The sequence below is a fragment of the Aulostomus chinensis genome, chromosome 20 (genome assembly GCF_037954235.1).
Source record: "Aulostomus chinensis isolate RoL2024-O1b breed Wild chromosome 20, RoL_Achi_v1.0, whole genome shotgun sequence".
Lineage (NCBI taxonomy): Eukaryota > Metazoa > Chordata > Actinopteri > Syngnathiformes > Aulostomidae > Aulostomus > Aulostomus chinensis.
This window is the reverse complement of record NC_141339.1, coordinates 10955345-10979056: the sequence shown is the minus strand read 5'-3', so window position 1 is coordinate 10979056 and position 23712 is coordinate 10955345. Positions and strand designations below refer to the sequence as shown.

Genomic DNA, 23712 nt, shown 5'->3' with positions numbered 1-23712 from the left:
CAGTATTTACTGTTATTGCTTAGCTAGTGGGGTAACGATTTAAAGCTTGGTTATAAAAAGTTGTTTAATGATATATTTTTCTACTATATGACTTTTATTTTTATTTCACAATCATTTTCCCAAAGGTTGTGCAACTTCATTGCACATTGATGTGTTTGTTTGTTTTTTGAAAGTATCAGCAAAATTAATAATCTCAAGGAAAACATTGTAGCTGATCCGCAGATGTATGAGAAAACTGCAAACAATATCCTCCCTAAAGTGTGCATGTTCCTCTAACTGCAGGTATTTTATAGACTAAATGTGACCAGTCAGAAGAGCCAGTGGGTCCCACATTGAACGATCACCACCCTGCCTGAAATGCACTCCGTGTAACCCCTTCCTCCCCCTACATCTCTCCTTCCTGTCTCCTCCAAAAACTCACCAGAACCCACCCTAATGCCACTGTACCTCCCTCCCCACTCCCCTCCATTCCTCCCCACTTCCCCTCACCTCCCCCCTCCCCAGGCATCGTGCTATCAACCTCTTCATCCCGGCCTATCAGAGACTATGGATAGAGGCAGAAGAGTACTCCTTTGAGGAGAAGCTAGTTCAGGATCTGGCAGTAAGTACTGGGCATACTTCGCCCTTGCCCCGTGTGCCCTGCGTTGGCACCCCTCTGCCAGTCCTGTCTGCCGAATGCTTCTTTAGCTCCGCGCCCGTCGAGCCTTGGGAGCACACGCGGGTGGGGACCTCGCCCAAAGCACCCAGGGGCCCCCGCTCGAGGCGTGCAAAACCCTTCAAACAAAGATCCGTCAGGGGTCAGAGGCTGCATGACCAACTCAGGAGACACAGGGCCAGCTCTGGTGCTCACAGCTCTAGAAAATCGGGCTATGCCTTTCTGACAGCAGTGGTAAGGGAGACCGTCACTAGCTGTTTTGGCTGTCAGATCTGGATCCAACCCATCAGTTGTCTTTTCGCTGTACTCTGTAAGTCTGTAGTGTGAGTGTGAAGGTGGCGTTACAGTGCGTTCTGTGGCCGTGACGTCAGTGGCATGCTCGCGTGGTCATGTGACGATCACATTTCATATTAGATCTTTGAATTCAGCAAAATCATCTAAAAAATTTTTATCATTGAATAAGCACAGCCGTAGACGTAGCTGCTGCAAAAAATCCCCAACAGATTATTCATTGTAGCAAAATGTTTTTTATTTTTTATTTTATTCAACTAAATGTCAGATTAGTTTGAAGTTTTTTAGTTGTGACATTCCCTTCATGTCTGCCTCCTTTACTGCCAACTTCATTTATCATGTTCAAATCATATCACTGCTTGCATCTGTTTGCTGTTACATGCATGTATATAAAAACAATGGTCATTATCCACTCACCCTTCCATGGGTCATCAGGACATGACATCATCTCATTTGCATGCCAGTGCTAGTTAAGTGTCAGTTACTCTTTTTTGTGTTTCTGACAAGTGACTCATTGAAAATATCAACGAACTGAAGCTGTGATATCTTGTTAGAGGAATGAATAGTAGTTGAGCAGAGCTAACGGTTCACACCTCTGCAGAAAACCCCCATGAAAATTGTGGAGGAAGAGGAAGAGGAGGTGGCTGAGATCCAGCCAGACCCTCTTCACCAGCTCATCCTCCACTTCAGCCACAATGCTCTGACGGAGAGAAGGTGAGGGCGAGTTCGATAAATCAACCTGACACAAGTCTGTTACAACGATCTTTTACAAGTTATCTTTTTTTTTTTAGTCACTTGGAAGAAGATCCTTTGTATATTGCATATGCAGACATGATGGCAAAGGTAGATGCCTTTTACAATCTATTCATCAACAAATAATTCTGGCAACGTAATAGCATGAAACATGATTTGTGATTGTTTTAGAGCTGTGCGGAGGATGAAGAGGAAGAAGAGGAGGAAGGGAAAGAGAAGACTTTTGAGGTACACACTTTTTTTCCTGTATAGGTATTCTCAACATTGTAAGAGCTGCGAAAAGGTACTTTCTTACAGCATGTATGTATGTGTGCCTGTGTATTGGCCAATAGGAGAAGGAGATGGAAAAGCAAAAGATCTTGTATCAGCAGGCTAGGCTACATGCTCGCGGGGCTGCTGAGATGGTGCTGCAAATGATCAGCGCTAGTAAAGGTAATCATGGTCTCATTGTTTCTGTTTGCCACACAGTCAATTTACTCTATTTTCCAAAGAAATGTTAGACCAGTCAACAGGTGGGTATTTAACATTACTAAGACGGCACAAAGGAAGTGATCCTTTGTTGAAGGACCGTGAGAACAGTTTGGGAAGGGTACATATTTGCTGTTCTCCCCAGAGCCAGACAAAAAGTTGCTAGCCTTCTTTCCTCTGTGCTGCACCAGACCCATCAGAACCAGCTGACTAATTAGCTTAGTACAATGAATGGGAATGGATGGGCAGATTAGCAGACCTCCATCAAAAGTCATCTAAGTCACTTTTCTCCCAATAGGGTCCTTGCCTGCATTTTTATAACTAGGGTTTTGCGTAACATTAATTATGACATACAAGTTAAATATTGTGAGGCAGAATAAGGTACATAGCTGTAACTACTTGGGTGCAGTGTTTGTGGCTTTTCTTGAGGAAATTTTGAGGTGCTACGCCCAGAGGAGGACGTACAACTTTCTTTTAAGCTGGGCGGGAAAGACGGAGGTATGCTAACCAGCCAGTCCACTACCATTTATTGTGCTAAGCTAACTAGAAACTAACTGGGCTTTGTAGGTCTCAGCTTCCTAATGCAGCATAGAGGAAAGGGGTAGGTGTCTTCATCCATGGCTTATAGAATAAGTGCAGTATTGTACATGTTGGCATTTCACACATCGGTTCTGAAATATACCTTCGAAGAAAATCTGGTTATCAAAAAATCCATTGGTATGAGTTGTTGAAAATTTAAAAAAAAAAAAAAAAAGCCCTTTCTTATTTTACTGTAAAATGTGTCCAATGAATACAAAAATGAAACCGTTCAAAATAAAATCACTGCCTGCTGTGAAATAACAAATCCATTTCACACACCCTGCCAGAGTTGCAGAAACATTGTCACGTTGAACTTCCTCTGAATTTTGTTTTTTCAGCTTGCGTTAATACTGCTCTCTAGTCCTTCAGGCCCCAGCTCCATTCTGCAGTGAGCGTGCCCTTCACTCATCCTTGCAGGTGGCATTTGTTCATGTTGATAATTGACAGGCTGAGAGGGAGCTGTACCCGATGAGAGGGACTGTCACAGAGAACAGGGGCCTTAGAACAGAACCATTTTCATCATCCTTTTGTAATATATCCTGACTGACAAAAAAACAAAACATTGCGCAACATGAAGAATCCTAGTCAAAACAGGGATCTGCAGCAGATTTTTTGCCTCAATGATTTGACATGTATATGCAAAAGTATTTTTGGAGTATTACATTTTCTTCTCACTTGTTTAATGCCTTGTTAAACCTGCTCCTCCCCTCCAGGGAGTTTTTGACAATTTGTATAATTTATTTTCCTTCAGGTCGTCTGGGCCCAATGGTGACCTGCACCCTCAAATTGGGCATCTCCATCCTAAATGGAGGCAACGTGCAAGTTCAGCAGGTAAGGTCATTAACCATACCTTTATAAGTACGCATACATACCGCACCTCCTGAATTAAACGCTAATATGTCAGATCAGGGTTTCTGATTGTTTTTGTCCTCTAATCCTCAAGAAAATGCTTGATTACCTGAAAGAAAAAAGAGATGCAGGCTTTTTCAAGAGCCTCTCAGGATTGATGCAGTCTTGCAGGTTGGTTCTGTAGCATTATTCATGCAATATAGAAAAAAAAAACTGCCTCAAGGGCTTGACTGACTTTTGAGTCACTTCCTTTAGTGTCCTGGACTTGAATGCATTTGAGAGGCAGAACAAAGCAGAGGGACTCGGCATGGTGACAGAGGAAGGTTCGAGTAAGTAAAGACATACTTTTGACAATTTCCTCTTGAAGTTTAGTCAGAGGCTGATGTTGGTACATCTGATTTCTTCCTAAGTGTGATCCCTTCTCCCTTAACTTGCTAATGCTGAACCATGACAAATGCGAAACCTCTGTGTCTATTCAAAGCTGTTAATGATTGCTAATTGTTGTCTCTGAATGGCCCTGGTAGATGAAATCATCCAAAATTTCATTGTCGCCAATGTAAATTTTGATGTGTACAAATAGTTTGCTTCTTGTGCTGCAGTCTTGATGTCAGTCAAGCGGCAAATGTGAGCTTTACTGTCATTTCTGCAGTAACAAAACAAATAGAATGAGTTGTAAATATCCTATGGAATGATGTACTCACGAGCAAGAAGCTTAGTCAACCCCCTTTCCGTCAATTCATATTTTCTTATTGTGAATATTGGGGTTCTGATATAAGATGTGTCCTGTAATCTACTTTGTGTTGGTTCTGAGTCCGGTAAGCAAAGGCATCACCCTTACAGAAAAACTGTGTGTAAAAACACGGATGTGAAAAACATGAAATAAGGGGAACATCGACTTTGAATGCATTACACATCAACTTTGCACATAGCTAAAGGAGTTCTCAAACTTTTTGTGGTGTAATGTGACAAACCCATGTTAATTCCCATGTGACACATAAGGGATTTCATGTAAAGCCCATATCGCATGTGGAAAGCATAGAAATACCCGTGTGAACAAGGTGAGATTACAGCTGGTAAATTATAGGATTGCGCGTGAAACTCTGTTGACAGGAAGTGCAGCAAAAAGTATAACTCAGAGACAGCGGTACAATTCAAAAAGTTCATAAATGTTTGGACTCTTACTAGTTACTTCCTGTTTTACTTTGATAAGTCTATTTCATGTATCAGACATGTGCTTGTCATTAGAACTGTGTCTTAAAGCCCCATCTAGGCCCTTTCCAGTGTCCCGTATTTCCTCAACAATTTCTAAACATCCTAAGCAAGAAAACAAACCAAGGTTTACAATTAGTGGACCTTACATTTAAAAAAAAAAACAAAACTGAAGAATCTAGATGGAAAATGTCCAAGAATGCCCATAACAGTCAAGCAATGTTACAAAGCAACAAAAACAAACTCAAAAAAGACACAACAGTGCCTTAATAGACCGTACTCTCATGAAGACACAGGTGGGCGGGCAAAAAAACAGACAGGATGTTAACAAATTTTACATATGAGAAAGAATAACTGTATTTTGCATTCCAAGTACAATTTTTTTTTGCTTTGAGATCACAAAGGCTTTCCTTTTTTTGCTGCCAAAATCCCTTTTTCTTTTGAGGAACGTAGAAAGAGCCAGCAACTGATGTATATGGCTTGAAGCTAATGGTGGATCATTGCCAACATGTACAAGTATCAGCCAAACTCATCTTAATCCTGTGGCTCTTTCACGGTAGTGCAGTGTGACCAGCGGGTGCATCCAGTTGTACAGTACTGAGTTGCTTGTGCTTGCTACATGTATTAACATATCTTCCAGATTAAATATGTAACCATTTTCCATGTGGTCCACATATTATAGCATGGTACAAAACCATGATGTGCTCCCATGGATACATGTGGGAAAACATGGGAAATTTATGCGCTTTTTCTGTGAGGGTGAAGTGCCAAAAGCGTTGCAGAGTGGGACATAAGGGTGAGGAACCCTTGCATAGTACACTGGCTCTACAGATGTAGTACATCGAGAACCCATGTGTGAGGTGGAGCAGTTCCAGCTAGAAGTAGTTGCGCCGTCAACCACAGAAACAGGTCTGAAACCAAACTTCTTTAGAGGGGTTGTGCAGGGTGAAAGATTAAGCATTAGTATGAGGGAGTTTGCCCTGTAAAGCAAGTGAGTCTCTACAGGGATGCTGGGAAAGATGGATCAAAACATGCTGCCTCTTGGAGTCCTTGGGGGGGGGGGGGGGGGTTTCTCCAAAGAACACTACCTCAGGACTCCATAGTTCTGCAGGGGAACATCAGTGCCAACACCAGTGGAATGCACCCTGAGTGAGGCTGGAAACATGGAATTTGCCTCTGTGGTGTTCAGCACTTCTTTAGGGCTGTGGCAGCAACTTATGAACCAGACCATCAATGCACCAGGATACCTAGCGGAAGAGTTCTTTTGGGTTTGATTGGTCAAGGGATCTCTTGAAGCTAATAGTCACTGAAACGGAAACACAGGTGTGGAAGGTGGAGGCCGTGGAGGGAAAGCAGGGCTTTGGTCAGGCTGTGTACTGTAGGGTAGGAGACTTGCTGGGCAGTGATATGCTCTCTGTGGGGGAGGCAGCGTTGGATGACTCTGGGCCCCACCCCCTATCAATGTCCCAGGAATGGGTCTCTCTTGAGAGGCTGCTAAGTGACAAGGAGCCATGCTGCAGGCTACAGACATTTTTGGGCAGTCTTGGTTGAAATGTTCCTTTAGGTTTCTGGAGGTTGGGGACAGCGCCTGACGACTGACAGGCCTTGCTGGTTTTTCCATGGATGAATGTGATTGGCCTGTAACGATACAAACTGTGTAGTCACACAGGACATGGTCCAGCATTAATAAAAGAGCTTCCGTTTCTCTCCAACTTCCAATTTTCACTGATTTATTTCTTATTTATTAAGTGTCTGTCCTTTCATCATTCAGTCTTCTGCTAAACATCTTCACCAAGTTATGTGTTGAACAAATCACTGTCACTACTTGTGTCCCTGTTATGGTAATTAAATCTTCACTATGACTCTTTGGTACTCATGGCGCTAGATGCGGCACAGACACAAAAAATGGTTTAACTGCATGACCAAGCCGGTATACTCATATCTCTTGGTATTGTAACTCAATGTCCTCTCTTTTTGCTTATGTCTTTGTGTATTGTTTGTCTCCTTCCTCTCATTTAAAAAAAACCCATCGATGGCAGTCCACACTGAGCGGGGTAAATAGCAAATTTAGATCATCCTGATATGGCTATGCTTACACCTTGAATGTCTCCTCCATATGTGTGGTCCATACTCCCTGCTTTATGTGGTCCCTAGACTTTGCCCCTCCCCATGCCCAGATGTCTGTAGGGACACATTGTGCATGCCAACTGAGTGTACACAAAAAAGTGGATCTCCAGAATCCATTGCCTGTCCTTTTGTGTTCTTATTGTTATCATTCCCTTCATGTTAACATTTACTAATGCAAATCCTAGTACTTAAATCTGTTGTACTGAGGCTATCGGTGCCACTTCCCTTCCCTAAGGGTTTGACTGAAGGATTGTTGACTCTTCCACAGCCTAAGCAAAGCTTTGTCTTGCTTTGGACTTGGGGCCTATTTCACAAAGCTGGTTTCCTTATAGGTGTCTAACTTTCACATGGTTTTATCTGCTCCTAGAAATGTATTTCTCTCATTTTGTATATTTATATAGCTTGGCCGACTGGATCTATCAGAATTAAAGTGAATTATTGTAACCTTGTCTCCTCAGCTCTTTTCTGAAATGACATCCTTTATCAGGCCCAACCCTGGCCTGCATGTGAAAGTTATCAAGCTTCCTCCAGCTTATGGAAATGTCCTAGTGTTTCACTTTTGTTAATGTTAAAGCTTTTTTTCTCTTTTTTAAATTTTTTTTCAAAAAGCACTTTGGATTGAGTTTTGAACCTGTAATCTAAATGTCACTGGACTTCAAAACTGGTTTGAACATTGAAACATGCCCTGCTTGCCTCATATCAGTTGCTTCTGAGGGGAGTTTCTCGTATGATTGGACCTCATGTCGAGTCAAGAGGTTTGACTAAACTCTGTGTGGTGCTGCAGCTGCATTCACTGATATCTCTTCTCTCACAAGGCTCCAAGGTTCTACAGAATGATGAGTTTACCAGAGATCTGTTCCGCTTTTTGCAACTTCTGTGCGAGGGGCACAACGGAGGTGAGGTCGCCCCAATCAGTCATGTTCACATGAATTGCTTTGCTTTGGAATGAAAGAGTTAAAAAAAAAAAAAGTGAAAATGCTCCCCTGTGTTAGACTTTCAGAACTTTTTGAGAACCCAAACTGGAAACACAACAACAGTCAACATCATTATCAGCACTGTTGACTATCTGCTCCGTCTTCAGGTGAGTCAAACTGACTGCCGCGGGCTTTTTGCTTGTCAACACTATTACTAATGTCGTCTTCTGTTTTAGGAATCGATCAGTGATTTCTACTGGTACTACTCTGGCAAAGACATCATTGATGAGACCGGCAAAGTCAATTTCTCCCAAGCTCTATGTGTAGCCAAGCAAATATTCAACTCACTGACTGAGTATATCCAGGTGAACCCTGAATCATCCACATTATCCTGTTCTTTTTTTTTTCTTCTTTTTTTTTTTTACACTATCCAACCATCTTCGTATCTTGTCCTATTTCAGGGTCCTTGCATTGGGAACCAGCAGAGTCTAGCTCACAGCAGACTGTGGGACGCAGTCGTGGGCTTCTTGCATGTATTTGCCAACATGCAGATGAAGTTGTCTCAGGTACAGTCGAATTCTCATTCATCAACTTGTGGTTTTGTAGTTTTGGGTGAATATTTGGAAGGTTAACGTCTGTGTTCTGTGATTGGGAAATCTTGGCCAGAGCAAAGCTTTTAAGATAAAGTCTCTGTTGACCCTGCAGGACGCCAGTCAGATTGAACTGTTGAAGGAGCTGATGGATTTACAGAAGGACATGGTTGTCATGTTGCTGTCCCTGCTAGAAGGTAACAGGCAAAAGCTGTTATTCAGTTTCAAAAGACGTACCGTAGGAATGTATTTGTGGCTGTTTGCAATTCTTGTTCTACAGTGAACGATGACGTCAGTGTAACTGTGTCTCGCCTTCCCAGGTAATGTTGTGAATGGAACCATTGGAAAGCAGATGGTTGACACCCTGGTGGAGTCCTCCAATAATGTTGAAATGATCCTCAAGTTCTTCGACATGTTCCTCAAGTTGAAGGACCTGACGACTTCTGACAACTTCAGGGAGTACGATCCTGAGTGTAAGGGAATTATTTCCAAGAAGGAGTTCCAGAAGTCCATGGAGAGCCAGAAGCAGTACAGCCAATCTGAAATCGACTTCCTGCTGTCCTGTGCGGAGGCTGATGAGAACGATATGTTCAATTACAAGGAGTTTGTAGAGCGTTTCCATGAGCCGGCCAAAGACATCGGCTTCAATGTGGCTGTGCTACTGACCAACCTGTCTGAACACATGCCGCACGACTCCCGGCTGGCCACATTCTTGGATCTGGCAGAGAGCGTGCTGAGCTACTTTGAGCCGTATCTGGGCCGCATTGAAATCATGGGCAGTGCCAAGCGCATTGAGAGGGTCTACTTCGAGATCAGCGAGTCAAGCCGGGAGCAGTGGGAGAAGCCGCAGGTCAAAGAGTCCAAGCGTCAATTCATCTTCGACGTGGTCAACGAGGGAGGTGAGAGTGAGAAGATGGAGATGTTTGTTAACTTCTGTGAGGACACCATCTTTGAGATGCAGCTGGCCTCGCAGATCTCCGAACCGGACGCAGTTGAACTACCAGAGGAGGAAGAGGAGGAAGAGGGATACAGTATTCTGGATGACCTGTCTGATGAAGAAGAAGGCGCTGCAGAATCCGCCTCAGCCTTCACCAATGCCTGCCGCTCAGTCAAGAAAAAGATAGCTCATGTCCGTCAAATGGTCTCCATTAAAAACGTCCGCAAGCAGCTGAAGAAAATCAAGAAGCTGAGCATCAAGGAGATGATCACAGGCTTCTTCTCCTTCTTCTGGATGCTCTTCACCGGCTTCTTCAAAGGAATCTACGGGCTCGTCTTCGGTTTCTTCCATGTCATCTGGTCGTCTATGTTTGGTGGTGGCTTAGTTGAAGGGGCTAAGAACATTAAAGTCACAGATATCCTCGGAAATATGCCTGATCCCACCCAATTCGGCATCCATGGAGATGTGAGTGAAGGGGAGAAAGTGGAGGCCATAGAGGCATCGGGAAGTTTGGACACAGCCATGGCGCCTCCGGCAGACATAGCAGAGGTCGATATGATGTTGGAAATGCTAACAGTGCCAAAGAAGGAAGGTGGGAAACATGTGGAGCCGGGCCTGGGTGATGTCTCTGAGCTTAGTGCAGAGACCTCTGCCACGGATCAAAAGAAGGTCTGTGATCATCTCTGAGAAATTCTCGTAAACCCTGTAAATATGAGCTTTCAGCCCTTGTCAGCTGATGAATATTCTTTTCACTCTGTTGCAGAAAGCTGCTGCCAAACCTGAAACCCCCGAGAGTGAACCAGAGAAAGCTGAGTGAGTTACACTGAATATAAAGGGAGTATTATATATTAGAACAGTTGGCTGAAAATAAATATGATGTGTGTATATACAGCACAGAGAATCAGGAGAAGGAGGACAAACCTAAGGAGGAGGAAGCTAAGGAGCCAGTGGTGGAGGAGAAGCCCAAAGCCAGATCCAGTCACCCTAAAGAAGCGGCGCCTGCCTTCATGTCCAGTGTCTTTGCCGCGCTCGACATCTATCTGACCAAGATGCTGGTGAGCCCCGACATTCCTTCTCCTCATAGTTCCATCGTGTCCCTTTCACGATTGATTTTTACTCTCCGTCCTTGTTCAATTATGTAGGGCTGTCAGCAGTAAACCTTAGTTTCAATCCCACTCTGTCCTGACAGAACTACTTGGCTCGCAACTTCTACAATCTGCGTTTCCTGGCTCTCTTTGTGTGTTTCGCCATCAACTTCATTCTGCTCTTCTACAAGGTAACACATGGACTAAACCTCAGCGCTTCTCTGTAGCTCATCTTTAGTTTGTCACCTGATATCAGCATAGAAGCAGTCGGTCAATTTGACATGAACACTTGAGAGCAGCAGCTTCTATTGGAAGGTTTCAGATTCTGTAGATCGGAGATAGAATTCACCGTTGCTTGGACAGTGTTTGGAAGACTGTGGGTGTTACTTGAGACACGACGACTTGAATGACCTGATTGTGATCATTTCATCTTTGAAGATTAATTATCGTTAGCGAAGTCTGCCGTGCGTTGTGCTCATTACTTACTCAAAGAGCGATCGCAGAAGCAACCAGTAGCAGCCTCAAACCTCAGTGTCCTTGATACTGATTGACTTTTGTGATTAGTGGTCAGCTTTCTGCGTTGAACTCAGTCTCGTCCTCAACTCCACTGCTAGCGCCGCTGCTATAGCCAACCCGCAAAGCTTCCAGTCAGTCTACCAATCAGATTGCTGATGCCGTGACTTGACTTGAATCAACCAAGAAAAAATCGATTTGCTGCAGGCTTGAAGGTTAGACTCATTTGGGAAAATAAACAACTTTGTGTCATTGTTTGTGTGATCAGTCATCCGTGTTTATGTTGAATTTGTTGAACCTTTATGATAAATTCAAACTGGGCCAGCGACGAAGCCTCTCAGTGCACCAATGTAAAAATCATTGTGTTGTTTTCTCTCCCTTCAACTCCAAACACTCAGTCCAGCCATGCTGGCTCTCTCACCTCTTCTTTACATAGCTAGCAGTCCCAATTATGATACGATGCATTACCCGATCCAACATAGCATTTTTTTTCCCCCAAGGTATCATTAATGGTGCCGGAAACGACATTGTGTTTCTCTGAAACCCTTTTTATTAAAAACAAAAGGAGGCAAACACAGGTAGTTATGAACCCTGGTCGAATAAGGCCACAAGCCAAACAAGGCTACCAGTCACACCAGCCAGTCAGTGCTGATTCTCATTCATCCTGCTTCAGCAGGGATGTAGTCACGTGGAATGTCCCCGAATTTATCCAGAAATTTCACAAGATTATTGCTAGCATAACAAGTTTTATGGAAACTCAGGGAGAAACGCCGAATTAAAAATTGATGTGAGAAATGAAAAAGTCGCTTCAAATGATAGGCTGCATGCATGGCGTCACCTCTTCGTTCCCCAGGTGACCGGTGAATCTGAAGATGAAGCAGATGATGAAAACAGCTGGGGCGGTGGAGATGAGGATGACGAGGACACGCTCTTCGACATGGACGAATTCGTGCTTCAGGAGAGCACCGGCTACATGTTACCCACCCTGCGCTTCCTGGCTATTTTCCACACCGTCATCTCCCTCCTCTGTTTGGTCGGCTACTACTGTCTGAAGGTGTGTGTGTGTGTGGGGGGGGGGGGGGGGGGGGGGTCCAACAGTCCATCAGTCCATCTTCACTCTGCTTCATGGAGTCTCATCAGAATCTTTGACCTTCAGGTTCCATTGGTGGTGTTCAAGAGGGAGAAAGAAATCGCCAGGAAGCTTGAATTTGACGGCCTCTACATCACGGAGCAACCGTCTGACGATGACATCAAGGGCCAGTGGGATCGACTGGTCATCAACACGCCGTGAGTCACTGACCTGGTTCAAAGCCTGATTTGTCTTTGATGATTAACCTTGATTTACTTTGCACAGATTACATCCAGAACGATTCCCTTTCATCTGACAATCTTAAACTTATTACATCAATTGATTCATCACGTGTTTTAAAAAATGAATATTCATGAAATAAGACTGGAAAAGCCTCACTTTGGGAAGTGACAACTGACGGATGTAGAAACGATGAATTGCAGGCCTCGTAGTTCAAGTTATTCAGTGTTTTAGTGAGCAATAGTTGTTGATTTTTTAACTTTGCTGCTCTGCGGGGACAAAAGCAGGCCTGGATTTTCAGTAATCCATTACAAGAGCTGAACTTTGTCTCGGTATTACTCTTTCCTTTCTAGATCCTTCCCCAGCAACTACTGGGACAAGTTCATCAAGCGGAAGGTGAGAGTCAAGGATGCAGATGATACGTCTGCAGTGATTTAGTTTTCAGTTAATTTACTATTTACAGTGACATGCCTGTTCCAACCAGTTTAAATTCATTTAACCTTGAACACCACCAGTCACAGCTGGGTTCATATCATGTGATAATTGTTTTAAATATCAACCTCAGCTCTAATAAATAAAAGTCTCTAATACTGAACACACTGTTGTTACTTAAGGTAGTAAAGCTAGTAATTTCTGGTCCCACTGTAATTACTTCATTAAATCTTGCCTTTCACCAGTTGGGCCTGTTGGACAAACACCTGCACACACTGGTGTATGAACACACACACACACACACACACACACACACACACACACACACTGTGTTAGTCACATATTATCGATATACATTTATTTCATAAATCTTTTTTTTTTTTCTTTGTGGGCTACATAAAGTTTTCTCATTCTTATACCAGTCCATGATGCTGCCGCGGCAACGCTGGCAGAGTTCAGGCTATTAGCACGCGTGTGTGCCACAGGTCAAACGGGAGAATTGAACTCTGGTGAAACACAGGAACGAAGGTCCGGACTGACAGCTCCGTGTACTAGAATGTAATGGAGAATGTGTGCTGAAAAGGCACAGATTAAAAAAAAACAACAAAAAAAAACGGTTTGTACAGGTTTCAACAGGATATTTTAGCAGTAAATGTGCCATAAGACATAAGCTAATAATGCTCTGACTATGGTAATAGTAGCAGTGAGGATCCACCCCCCCCCCCCCGAGCTGTGAGTGAAGTAGGGTTTTGTTTGTATGTTCTTACCTCAACAAACTGGCATTAAAACGTTAGATCGTGAAAATGAATGACTGGGAATACTTGGGAGTGATCATTGGTACTGAAGCTGATTGAAAGCGACCGCTGACGGTCTAATATTTCACAGAAGTCGTCCTCCTCAGAATAGATAGGTTCTGTTGCTCCAGTGTCTCTGCTCAGAATTCACGCTAACAGAGTGATGCCCCGCCTGCGTCTGTGTAGGTGATCAACAAGTACGGTGATCTGTACGGAGCCGAACGCATCGCCGAGCTCTTGGGTCTGGATAAGAGCGCTCTGGACTTCGATCCCACCGTGGAGACTGTGGAGAGGGAGGCCTCGCTGCTCTCCTGGTGAGAAGCAACCTCTCTTGACAGAGAGGTTTTTTAGACTGAAATCACTGGAAGCAAAGAGTAAAAGCAACACACTTTAGCAACTAGAAAATCTGATGTTGGTCGACAGCCTTGTTTGATAAGAAAGTGGTTCTTAAATGTTTCAATTTAGCATTTGAACGATGATCAAGCATTCCCACATTTTACCAGTAATTATCACAGCATAGGTAGAATGATTTAAGCCTGTACACCTGCTACAAGCTGAGGGTGACATCTAGAACGTATAGATGTAGAAATATATGTTTCTATTTCCATGCAAAGCTGCTGTTACTGTGACTCACAACATTCCACTCTCACTGACAGGCTGAGCTCCATCGATACGAAGTACCACATCTGGAAAATGGGCGTGGTTTTGACCGACAATGTAAGTGTATTTTTAAACTGAAGGCGGTCTGAGTAAAATAAGCAGCGTCATGTTCGTGGTTTGTAAATGCCGGGCACTCTGGTCCATACAGTCCTTCCTGTATCTGATCTGGTACACCACCATGTCCATCTTTGGACACTTCAACAACTTCTTCTTCGCTGCCCATCTGCTGGACATCGCCATGGGCTTCAAGACCCTCCGCACCATCCTGTCCTCTGTCACTCACAACGGCAAGCAGGTATGTATCTTCACCATCAGGGGGCGCCAGAGTACAAAGTAGAGCCAGAAACGTTCAATCCACAAAGACTCCGACTCTGTTAACTGCTGAAGAAGCTTTTTTTATTTGATTCTTTTTAACATCGCGCTTCTCCCCTGACCTTGAAAATCTCAAATCAGTAGAACATTCTTGGACTTTTGAATCGATTCAGTGTGCAGAATTGTTACACAACCTTCACCTCACACTGACTTGTGCGTGTGTGTGAACACTAAAGTAATCAAATAAAAAGAAATTAACTATAGGAAAGACGTCACTCTGGAATAAAGAGCGCAAAGACTTTAATCAACATTCAGTCATGAGAAATGGATGAAGTTCAACTTCATTTGAAGGAGTGGATCAGGAGGACAAAGGGACACTTGTGCTCCAGCTCACCCTGAAATAAGTCGAAGTAAAGACTCAGAGGCGACTGCATTTGATGTTTTATCCTTGGAGCTTTTTTCATTTCATTCGACCTTCCAGGTAGCAGGCCTGTTCACGCTCTTCATAATTTCATTAAATGAATAGTTTTTATGTTTTATTTTGTGCAGGATTTTTTTTTTTTCAAGAGACATTCTATATGATAGAAATTGAAAATCAGAATATTTTTCGCCCCGCCGGTGCTCCTGATATAAATATCATAAATGTTGTCACCGACGGCAAAAGTCTGGTTAAATCAGTCGACAGTTTCCAGCCAGGACTTCTTTTGCCTCATGAAACACCAGGAAGGATTTGGAGATTTTCATTTTCTAAGCCTGAAAAAGTGATTTAGTGAAATAAAGGGATAGAAAATGATAGAAAGATTTCTGATCCCACAATCAGGAAATCTACACGTCACAGCAGCTTAGAAGTACAGGTGGGAAACGCAGTTCAGTAAAATGTGCTCAAAAAGACAATGTGCAGTCATCCGGGCTCAGAAGAAAAGTCACTGAATTGGATTTTGTCAAATGAACAATCAGGTAATCATCGGTGTTGTATTTTGAAGTGCAGGTCTGAAGAGTTTTTATTTCTCACTGCAAAATGTAGAAAAGAATGTGGAAGAGACTCAGTTGTTGAATTCAGACTCCAAACCCAAATCACGGTGGTTGAAAGCAGCATCATCTTGCCGTGTTTACAGCCGGGCGTCATATGAAGGGCGTGCGTGTGTGCGTGTGCGTGTGCGTGTGTCATTGTTTAAAGGTAGATCGTGGAGCTCGACAGTTTCTCTTTTGTGAACATGTGCATGTATCGTTCACAGCCTTGTTTTGTCCCGACGTCAAAGGAAAGCCATGTTAGCGGAGTAAACAATTAAAATCCAATCCAGCATGTTTGAGTAGTTGCATCGCATTTTGTTCGTCGAAACCCCCGTCAGTGTTCGCGAAGCCACACTTTGTTATCTTAACCGCCTATTAAATCATTTCTATCGTTTAGGATATTAAAAGTGAATGTGAAAATGATGAGGGAGCACTCAGCGAGCGTCCACCTCTGCCAAACCTAAAGTAAACACAATCCGCCATTTATCAGTAGGTTAAACAGACGGGCCTCAGGATGTGACGGATACGGAATACAAATCTAGTATGTAAGACTTCTGGCAGATAATTCATGCACTGAACAGTTGTGAATGAGCATGGAAATGTGGCCATGAAAACATCAACTAAATTTGACTTTTGAAAATATTCCACCTACATACGATGAACACTGGCAGTTTTTTTGGCAGTATTACTTCATAATATCTACTTAGTATCACGCAACATCCGGTGAAACAATTAGTTCAAATGGCTGTAATTCAGATCTCTTGATCTCCAACACCCTGCACCTGAAATCCCAAACTCAGCTTCTCGGGTCTTGAAAATACTGCGTTTCCCTTCTGCTCCACTGAGGAACGTCAGCTCGGGCCTTGATGGCCTGATTCAGTTAGGATACGGGGGAAGAGAGAGAGACGCTGTGGCTCTGCTTCATCAGGAAATAACCCAGTAGCTCCTGTGTGTGTGCAGCTGGTGCTGACTGTGGGTCTGCTGGCCGTGGTGGTCTATCTCTACACGGTGGTGGCCTTCAACTTCTTCAGGAAGTTCTACAATAAGAGCGAAGATGAAGACGAGCCAGACATGAAGTGCGATGATATGATGACGGTACGTTGAACTGAAAAAGAGGAAAGCTTCCCCGAGCAAGGCCAAATATTTGGAGCTGAAAAGATTCCGGAGGCTTTGATTTAGAATGAAGCTGGAATTTTTCCATTAGTGAACTTTCACAAGTCTATTTAGGGAAGTTTTGACTTCTTAACTTTGTCTCATAAAACACATGCTTACGCTTTTTATGTTTTTTTTAACCTTTCCTCAAACGTTGGATTCTCAGCAGCCTTGGCTGATTAAAACTGAAAATTAAAAACATTTTTCTAGCAAGCAGAGAATGAAAGAAGGCTGTTCTCTTCATGGTTTCATCTTAAAAAAGTGAGCTGCCTGTCTGTCCTCCTGCCAGTGCTACATGTTCCACATGTACGTGGGCGTCAGAGCTGGAGGAGGTATAGGAGACGAGCTGGAGGACCCCGCCGGTGACCCCTACGAGCTCTACCGCATCCTCTTTGACATCACCTTCTTCTTCTTCGTCATCGTCATCCTGCTGGCCATCATTCAGGGTGCGACCATCACCTTCACTCTTTGCCTGCCTTTCATTTTGGCCCCGCTGTCATATTTGCTCCTGTGGTTTATGAAATTAACGCCGCCCCCCCCCCCCCCCCCCCCCCCCCCCTCCAGGTTTGATCATCGATGCCTTTGGTGAGCTGAGAGACCAGCAGGAGCAGGTGAAGGAGGACATGGAGGTAAGACGGCGGGAGAAATCATTCGCCCCGCAAGTAGGGAATTCTGTTTTGATGGAAAGCAGGAAAGCTAAGAGGGATGATAGTCTTGCGGGATTTTTTACATTCATCAGAATCAGGATTGTACACATGCAGGGAGTGTCACTGTTTACATTTTTATCAAAATTCTGACATCCCGTTCTGATTTGAGTTGAGTCTGTCAAGTCAATCCTGCACCTAACAAGGTGGCGCTAGAGAGCACGGTTACCCACAGTAACAGGGAGATTTTGAAGGCAGTCAAATGTTTGTTACATCAGCCTCACCTCCTGAAGGCGGCTATGACCCTGACGCACTTAAATTCCACTGGTAGAGGTCTCCAGGTCGGGACTTGTTTAAAAGGTGAGAAGTTTGTAAAAAAAAAAAATCTTGACCATCAAGTCGTTACGACAGTGTCCTGATCAAAAGTGAAATATCAAAATCGCAATGATATCGCCATGGTAACACCTTGTGATTTGGGCTGTAAGTAATTGAATATTTCATGTAGTGATATAACAAAAACAACTATAATAATAATTTGACACGTACAGAATATTCAGGCTCAGTATAAAAACATGACTTTGCACTTCAAAGTTTATGCTTGGGTCTTTGTGCTCTTTAGATTTTGATCTCTAATCATGGTTTCATTTTAAGAATTAGACGGCAGAGGTGTTCTGTCATATTTCATTGGGGGACCTTTGGATCATTTTAGCACATCAAGTGTCAGTTTTGGCCCTCCAGAGGAAAAAGATTGAGCAGCCGGCCTGTAGGAGTAGATTAGGGTATTAAGGAGGGAAAAAAAGGTCTCGTTCATACTTAGAGGGCAAACGAGGCAAGTAAACCTTGAAGATGCAGCTTCTTGAATGTGCATCTGTTCCGGCAGACGTCTTCAGGTTTTCGACATTTGTACAATTTGAAGATGCAGTTTTAGACTCGGGACGTCTGACACCACACGTCTCCGCTCATGAATAGCCAATTCATTCATGTCACCCTTCGTCCTCTCACTCCTCCTCCAGACCAAATGCTTCATCTGTGGCATCGGGAACGACTACTTTGACCGGACGCCTCACGGGTTTGAAACCCACACTTTACAAGAGCACAACCTAGCCAACTACCTGTGAGAGGAGCTGCAAACACACACACACACACACACACACACACACACACACACACCTTTAAACTGTCCAGCACTGATGTTGTCCTCCTGTGTGCAGGTTCTTCCTGATGTACCTGATTAACAAGGATGAGACTGAACACACGGGACAGGTAGGGGTCATATTCAAGTTTCTGAAACCCTAATAGCAGGTCAGCTGACGGAGCATCTGAAGACAGCCAAGTAAACGAGTGATGTTTCTGAAGCTCTGACTGTCCTACACCTCAGCCCACTGGATATGTTGCATAAGTAGAGCTTAGCAACAGGAAGAAACGATGCGTGGGTTGACTTTGACTTTTGTGATATTACCTGGTTATTATCCTCCCCCTAAGATGCGAGACGAGCTGATTTTTTTTGATGTTCACACAGTGTTGTAACGTCAAATTTAGCAATGAGACGGAACGTCGCGCTCCACCAGCTCCTCCGAGTCTCACCTGTTGCTGATATTCTTGACCCTTTCTATCGCCACGAAAGAGGCGCCTCCTGGTGTCTCGTACTGGTACCGAATAAAGAGCGGTGCTCATTCTGACATGTTTCATGACTACCGAACACGACGCAGTCACCGTTTATTGGCAGATGGAATGACAAACAATATCGGCAGGTTTCTGGTGCATTGAATGGATCTTCAGATGAGGAACCTTAGAATTATAGATATTTTTAAATCCAATTGCCGACACAATACATTGAAAAATGTACTACTGTGGCTCTGCTGGTGTTCAGCAACATCCCATTGGCTTGGTCACGAGTAAACAACTCTTAACGTTACAAAACTTCCGGGGGCCGTCTTGTGTATTCACTGAAAGTTTTCAGTGAATTTTGTAGAAAAACCCGCTGTGAGCTCTTTGTTCTATTCGCCACCAGTCCAGTCAGAACCTTTCTATCGTGAATAAGTGTGATTGCGTTTCATCTCATTTTTGTTGGTGTTTGTTATCCTGGAGAACAAGCCGCACGTCTACAAGGCTCTTCTTTTGTGTTCCGTCTCCTCCAGGAATCGTTTGTGTGGAAGATGTACCAGGAGCGCTGCTGGGACTTCTTCCCTACTGGAGACTGTTTCCGTAAGCAATACGAGGACCAGCTGGGTTAGAGAGGACAGCTGCGGTGTCTGGCTCCGCCCTCTTCTACCCTTCTACCTGACTCTATCCCAACTTCACCCTGAGAACTTGCTGGACTTTCTTTGCTGCCATTGATGTTAAAATGGAAAGGAAAAAAAAAAAATCATTCATTTTGAACTCAAAATAGAAAATATAATGGAAAAGGATGTCTGAGACTTACAACAGATGTTTGGGCGGTTTGTGCATCCTTGTTACCAAAAATAGTCACTTGCCACGACGCCTCTTTTATGCAACTTCTTGTTTTGACTCACATTGCCTTTTCACTCGCTTAACCTCAACCTGTTGCACAATTGTTGTGTGTAAACGTTTGACAAGCGACGAGAAGGGTTACAGCGTGACAAGTGAACGTCTGAATATGCACAATTTCCGGAGGGACGGCCGGGATGTTCGTGGCACGTCTTACCAAACCCGCTGAACGGACGTGTGCTGCTTGTATCGATCGCCAGTCCTGATCTGCCTTTTTGACGATGGTTGAAATCTGTCACAGGACGATTCACTCTATCAAGTGCCAACGTGCCTTATGAGAAACTATGCAAAAAAAAAAATGTTATTTTTGTCCCTCCTGACACAAGCAGTGGTTTAGAACAAGCAGATTTAGCTGAAGCTAGTTTTGTGGCTTTTACGTTGGAAAAAAAAAAAAATCAGAGAGAAAATATTTGTTGTATAAAATCTAGATGATCCTTGTGTAAATGTTGCTTAGTTTTGATTCTCAAGCTGTGGCTCGCCTGCACTTCTTTCCACAGTAGAAGATGAAGAAAACAAAACTCTGTTCAAGGATTTATTAACAATTTATTCACTGCTACTGTTTGGCCATTTGTATGTATGTAGTAGCTTCGGTAAGCCGCATTTATTTTAACGAGGGAGAGAATAAAGTAACTGAGGCAATAAAGCAACTGTGTCACCCGTGTGTGTGTGAGTGTGTCTCCAAGGGCGGCAGCTAAACTCCCGCGGTGTGTAACTTTCACAGTCTCCCAGGTAACAGAGAATTCTCTCTGTGAAACATGCGGACGGAACATTCTGACAAGTTCTCTCAGACATACAGAACATCTTGTCGGCCGAGGAAATGAGACAGAGAATAGTAACTTAAACTGTAACTTCTTGATAAACAAAACATGGCAGGGTCAAAATATCCAACAATATTAAATCCCAAGGAATGACATTTCAACTCTTTGTTTTTGAGTGATGTCATTCAAAGGACGGAAATTGAAGATCAAATTACTGATAGAATTCATTCATTGTTTCATCATTCCATCATCTTCAGCTGCAATGTGCACTTCTTCCATCTTAAACCCACCTTCTGCTACCGGCTTTGTACCAAACAAACACAGCTGCTAGCACTTAATGGCTAACAGGCCAGAAATTTCCTTCAAGTGTTGACAGAACAGCTTCTGGACCCACAGAAGCTTCCAAAGGGCTGCTAATGTGCTGCAGAGGTGCTTTATGATAATGCAAACGTAATGTAGGCTTGAAGTCAAGTCCATCTTCCACCACATGTCTCCTGGACGGTCTCGTCAGGAGATCATGCTGTCCAGCCAGTCCTCCAGGTCTTCCTCTGTCATTTCCTTCCTGACGGGAGCAGACGTGGGAGAGTTGACGTGGTTGTCTTTTACCTCATCACTCTTCTTTTCTTCCTTCACTGCTGTGACCTCCTCCTTCACTTCCTGGCACACTACAGATTAAAAGAACATCGAAGATTTTGACTCCTGAGGTTAAAAAAAAATCCAAATACTTGTTCCTGAGACTTGATTTGTTCATTATGTTTTTTTGCTAGTTTTTCATAAAACCACTTCAAGAGTGTTGACTTATGTAACAGAAAACTACAAAGTGGGGAAGTATGATTTTTCACCATCCTTCTCAGAGCCAGACAGAAAAGATAGCTGGCTAGTTAGCTTAGCACAATGAGTGGTAGTGTACCGGTAGGTTAGCCAACCACCGTCTAAAGTCATCAAACAGATCAGCCATGATTAATAGTAGCACTCACTCTTCTAGTCGTCAGAAATCCTTTTGCTTTTTTGGCTGGGGGTATGCTAACCTGCCCATCCACTACCATTCATTGTGCTAAGCTAACTAGCCGTCAGTTGCTCTCTGTGGTTGTCAGCCCTCTCAGGGAGGAGAGACAGGTATCGAGCCTGTTGTCTGGCTCAGTGGAGGATGGACAGTAAAAGTTGGTGTGTTCCTTTAAATTTGGGAGAGCCATTGAGCAGACTATACTCACCCTCCTCTGGAGCCGCATCCTCCACACTGACACACTGGCCTCCTGAAACCGTTTTCTCGAAACTGAGCAGCTGATCCAGCTCTTCATCAGCATCATCCACCGGGGTGTCGGCTCCACCCGAGGGAATTGAGCGTGGTGCTGGGTTTGAAGCCACCGAGATGTTCTTGTTGGTGCCGAGGCTGTTCGGAGCTGCCGGCGGAGGAGTGAATGCAACTATTCTGGGGGTCTCCTGTTTAGTTGCGAGGGTCACGGCGGGCAGCTCTACTGGTGTCGACACCTGGATAATCAGGAAGAGTCACCAGACAAACCTGTTGACCCTCCTGGTTTCAGTCCACTCGACAGCAATTTAACGACACTGCTCAAAAACGTGAAACAAAACTCGTCACTGATGGACGTTCTAGATCCCCTTCTTGAGGACAAACTGACATTAGAACGATTAATGGAATCCAAAATGGTGACAACTTCTTTCAGAATCATCGTGGCTAAATTCAAATCACATGATGATCTCATTTGTGCATTCATTTCATCATGAGCTCTCCTAATGTAGCTCGGCCCCATCTGGGCTGCTGGGGTCCGCGAGAGGTTATTTTGGAGCAGAATTTTTCCTTCACTGCATTAGACGGCAGACAAATGCAGAATTAGTTCAATGACTTCGACTACAGAATTTACCATGAGCGTAATCCAATCAAGAGAGCAGCGGCGGCAGTTGTTCCTAGACAAAGACCTCTTGCTTTGTTTTTATTACTTCTGATCAAGTGTACAAGGTGGAAACGTGATAGCAAAGGTTTCAAGATGCCGGGTAGAGACTGAAGCTAATCCCTGTCTAAAGGATTTGTAATTATTGACTCTGTTTGTTGTCTAGATTAGGCTTAATCTCTATTTAAGAGTCCAGCCTGTCGAGTCTTTAATGTCACACAAATGAGCGGATTCTTTTAAAGGGGAGCGGCGGCGTGTTTATCTCGATGGTAGACTGTCGCAGTAGCTGCAGGAGATTTTGTGCGCTGGGTTACATCCTACCTGAACCAGCTCAGCCTCCAGGTTGAGTCTCTGATGAAGAGGCACTTGCTGGAGGCTCTCGGCCAACGCCGGGAGGTCCACAAACGCTGCAGACATCTACACAGAGGGACAAAGGTGGTTTTGGGTTGTTTTTTTTTCCTTCCAGTGCATCTTTTGACATGAGGTCTGGGAGTGTGTGCTCAAGGACATGAAACCTACCAGTCAGATATCCTGCATTAAACTTCAGGTTCATATCTTGTATAATCATTATGAGAGCTGCTTTTGTTCTCGCTCGCAAGTGAAACAAAACAATGTAGCTCTGACTGTACACAAGAAGGAGACAGAGTTCAGGAACTGTTATATAATCCAGCTCTGTTCATGCCTCTGTGTGTGTGTGTGTGTGTGGTGCTACTAAATTCACATCTCATCTGTTGTCACGTCTTGTTCTTCACCATTAAATCTGCTAAACCTAAAGATTCAACAGGTCCACTGTGAATCTCTGAATTTTCCACCTCCCCTTCACACAACGGTAACACTAAAACAATATTTGAATGAAATAATAATCATTTTAGGTGGCGCTCAGAGGCTCAGGGAAGCTGCAGAATGAATCCTGTGCACCATCGTTAAAGAATGCTGCTTGCTAATTAGGCGCAAAATATGTGTCTACTCCATGAGTCTCGTCACATATTACACAATAACAGAAGTTCTTCTAAATTGTGACGAAGCAGTCAATGTTGATTTCATTCATGAACACGTTATTTCTCAGAGCCACTCCAGGAAATGAGAGGAATCATAAAACAGATTAATTGAACAGATACAGAGATCTGATCAGGATGGTGAAAAATACAACGCTTAAGTTCTATGTATTTATGAGTCTATGTTCTGGGTTCCAGTTCCAATCAATTTGGGGGGGGGGAGTATTTAATTGACTGACGTTACATCCATAAAACCATGC

General features: G+C 43.7%; 2 protein-coding genes across 4 annotated transcripts in view; one reads left to right on the top strand and one right to left on the bottom strand.

The window, feature by feature from the left end:
- Positions 1-20311, top strand: part of ryr3 (ryanodine receptor 3) — a 117101-nt gene extending 96790 nt beyond the window's left edge. Inside the window, exons 76-105 of one of the 3 annotated variants that reach the window (XM_086190243.1) lie at positions 505-601; positions 1548-1660; positions 1738-1789; positions 1871-1927; positions 2032-2131; positions 3498-3577; positions 3690-3766; positions 3851-3924; positions 6844-6858; positions 7747-7827; positions 7924-8012; positions 8082-8210; positions 8307-8411; positions 8551-8632; positions 8756-10041; positions 10136-10185; positions 10265-10427; positions 10562-10648; positions 11824-12024; positions 12127-12257; positions 12633-12675; positions 13692-13819; positions 14162-14222; positions 14314-14460; positions 16449-16583; positions 16930-17086; positions 17205-17269; positions 18298-18398; positions 18496-18547; positions 19423-20311. In XM_086190243.1, coding sequence (XP_086046369.1) covers positions 505-601; positions 1548-1660; positions 1738-1789; positions 1871-1927; positions 2032-2131; positions 3498-3577; positions 3690-3766; positions 3851-3924; positions 6844-6858; positions 7747-7827; positions 7924-8012; positions 8082-8210; positions 8307-8411; positions 8551-8632; positions 8756-10041; positions 10136-10185; positions 10265-10427; positions 10562-10648; positions 11824-12024; positions 12127-12257; positions 12633-12675; positions 13692-13819; positions 14162-14222; positions 14314-14460; positions 16449-16583; positions 16930-17086; positions 17205-17269; positions 18298-18398; positions 18496-18547; positions 19423-19518 — 4054 coding nt within the window. In that variant the 3' untranslated portion in view covers positions 19519-20311. The remainder of the gene's footprint in view (positions 1-504; positions 602-1547; positions 1661-1737; positions 1790-1870; positions 1928-2031; positions 2132-3497; positions 3578-3689; positions 3767-3850; positions 3925-6843; positions 6859-7746; positions 7828-7923; positions 8013-8081; positions 8211-8306; positions 8412-8550; positions 8633-8755; positions 10042-10135; positions 10186-10264; positions 10428-10561; positions 10649-11823; positions 12025-12126; positions 12258-12632; positions 12676-13691; positions 13820-14161; positions 14223-14313; positions 14461-16448; positions 16584-16929; positions 17087-17204; positions 17270-18297; positions 18399-18495; positions 18548-19422) is intronic. The other 2 variants (XM_086190245.1, XM_086190244.1) reach the window with 2 other exon arrangements.
- A 9-nt stretch (positions 20312-20320) lies between these two features.
- Positions 20321-23712, bottom strand: part of aven (apoptosis, caspase activation inhibitor) — a 38330-nt gene continuing 34938 nt past the window's right edge. The window contains exons 4-6 of the mRNA XM_086190247.1: positions 22779-22874; positions 21762-22038; positions 20321-21215 (exon numbers count right to left, since the gene is read on the bottom strand). Coding sequence (XP_086046373.1) covers positions 21058-21215; positions 21762-22038; positions 22779-22874 — 531 coding nt within the window. The 3' untranslated portion in view covers positions 20321-21057. The remainder of the gene's footprint in view (positions 21216-21761; positions 22039-22778; positions 22875-23712) is intronic.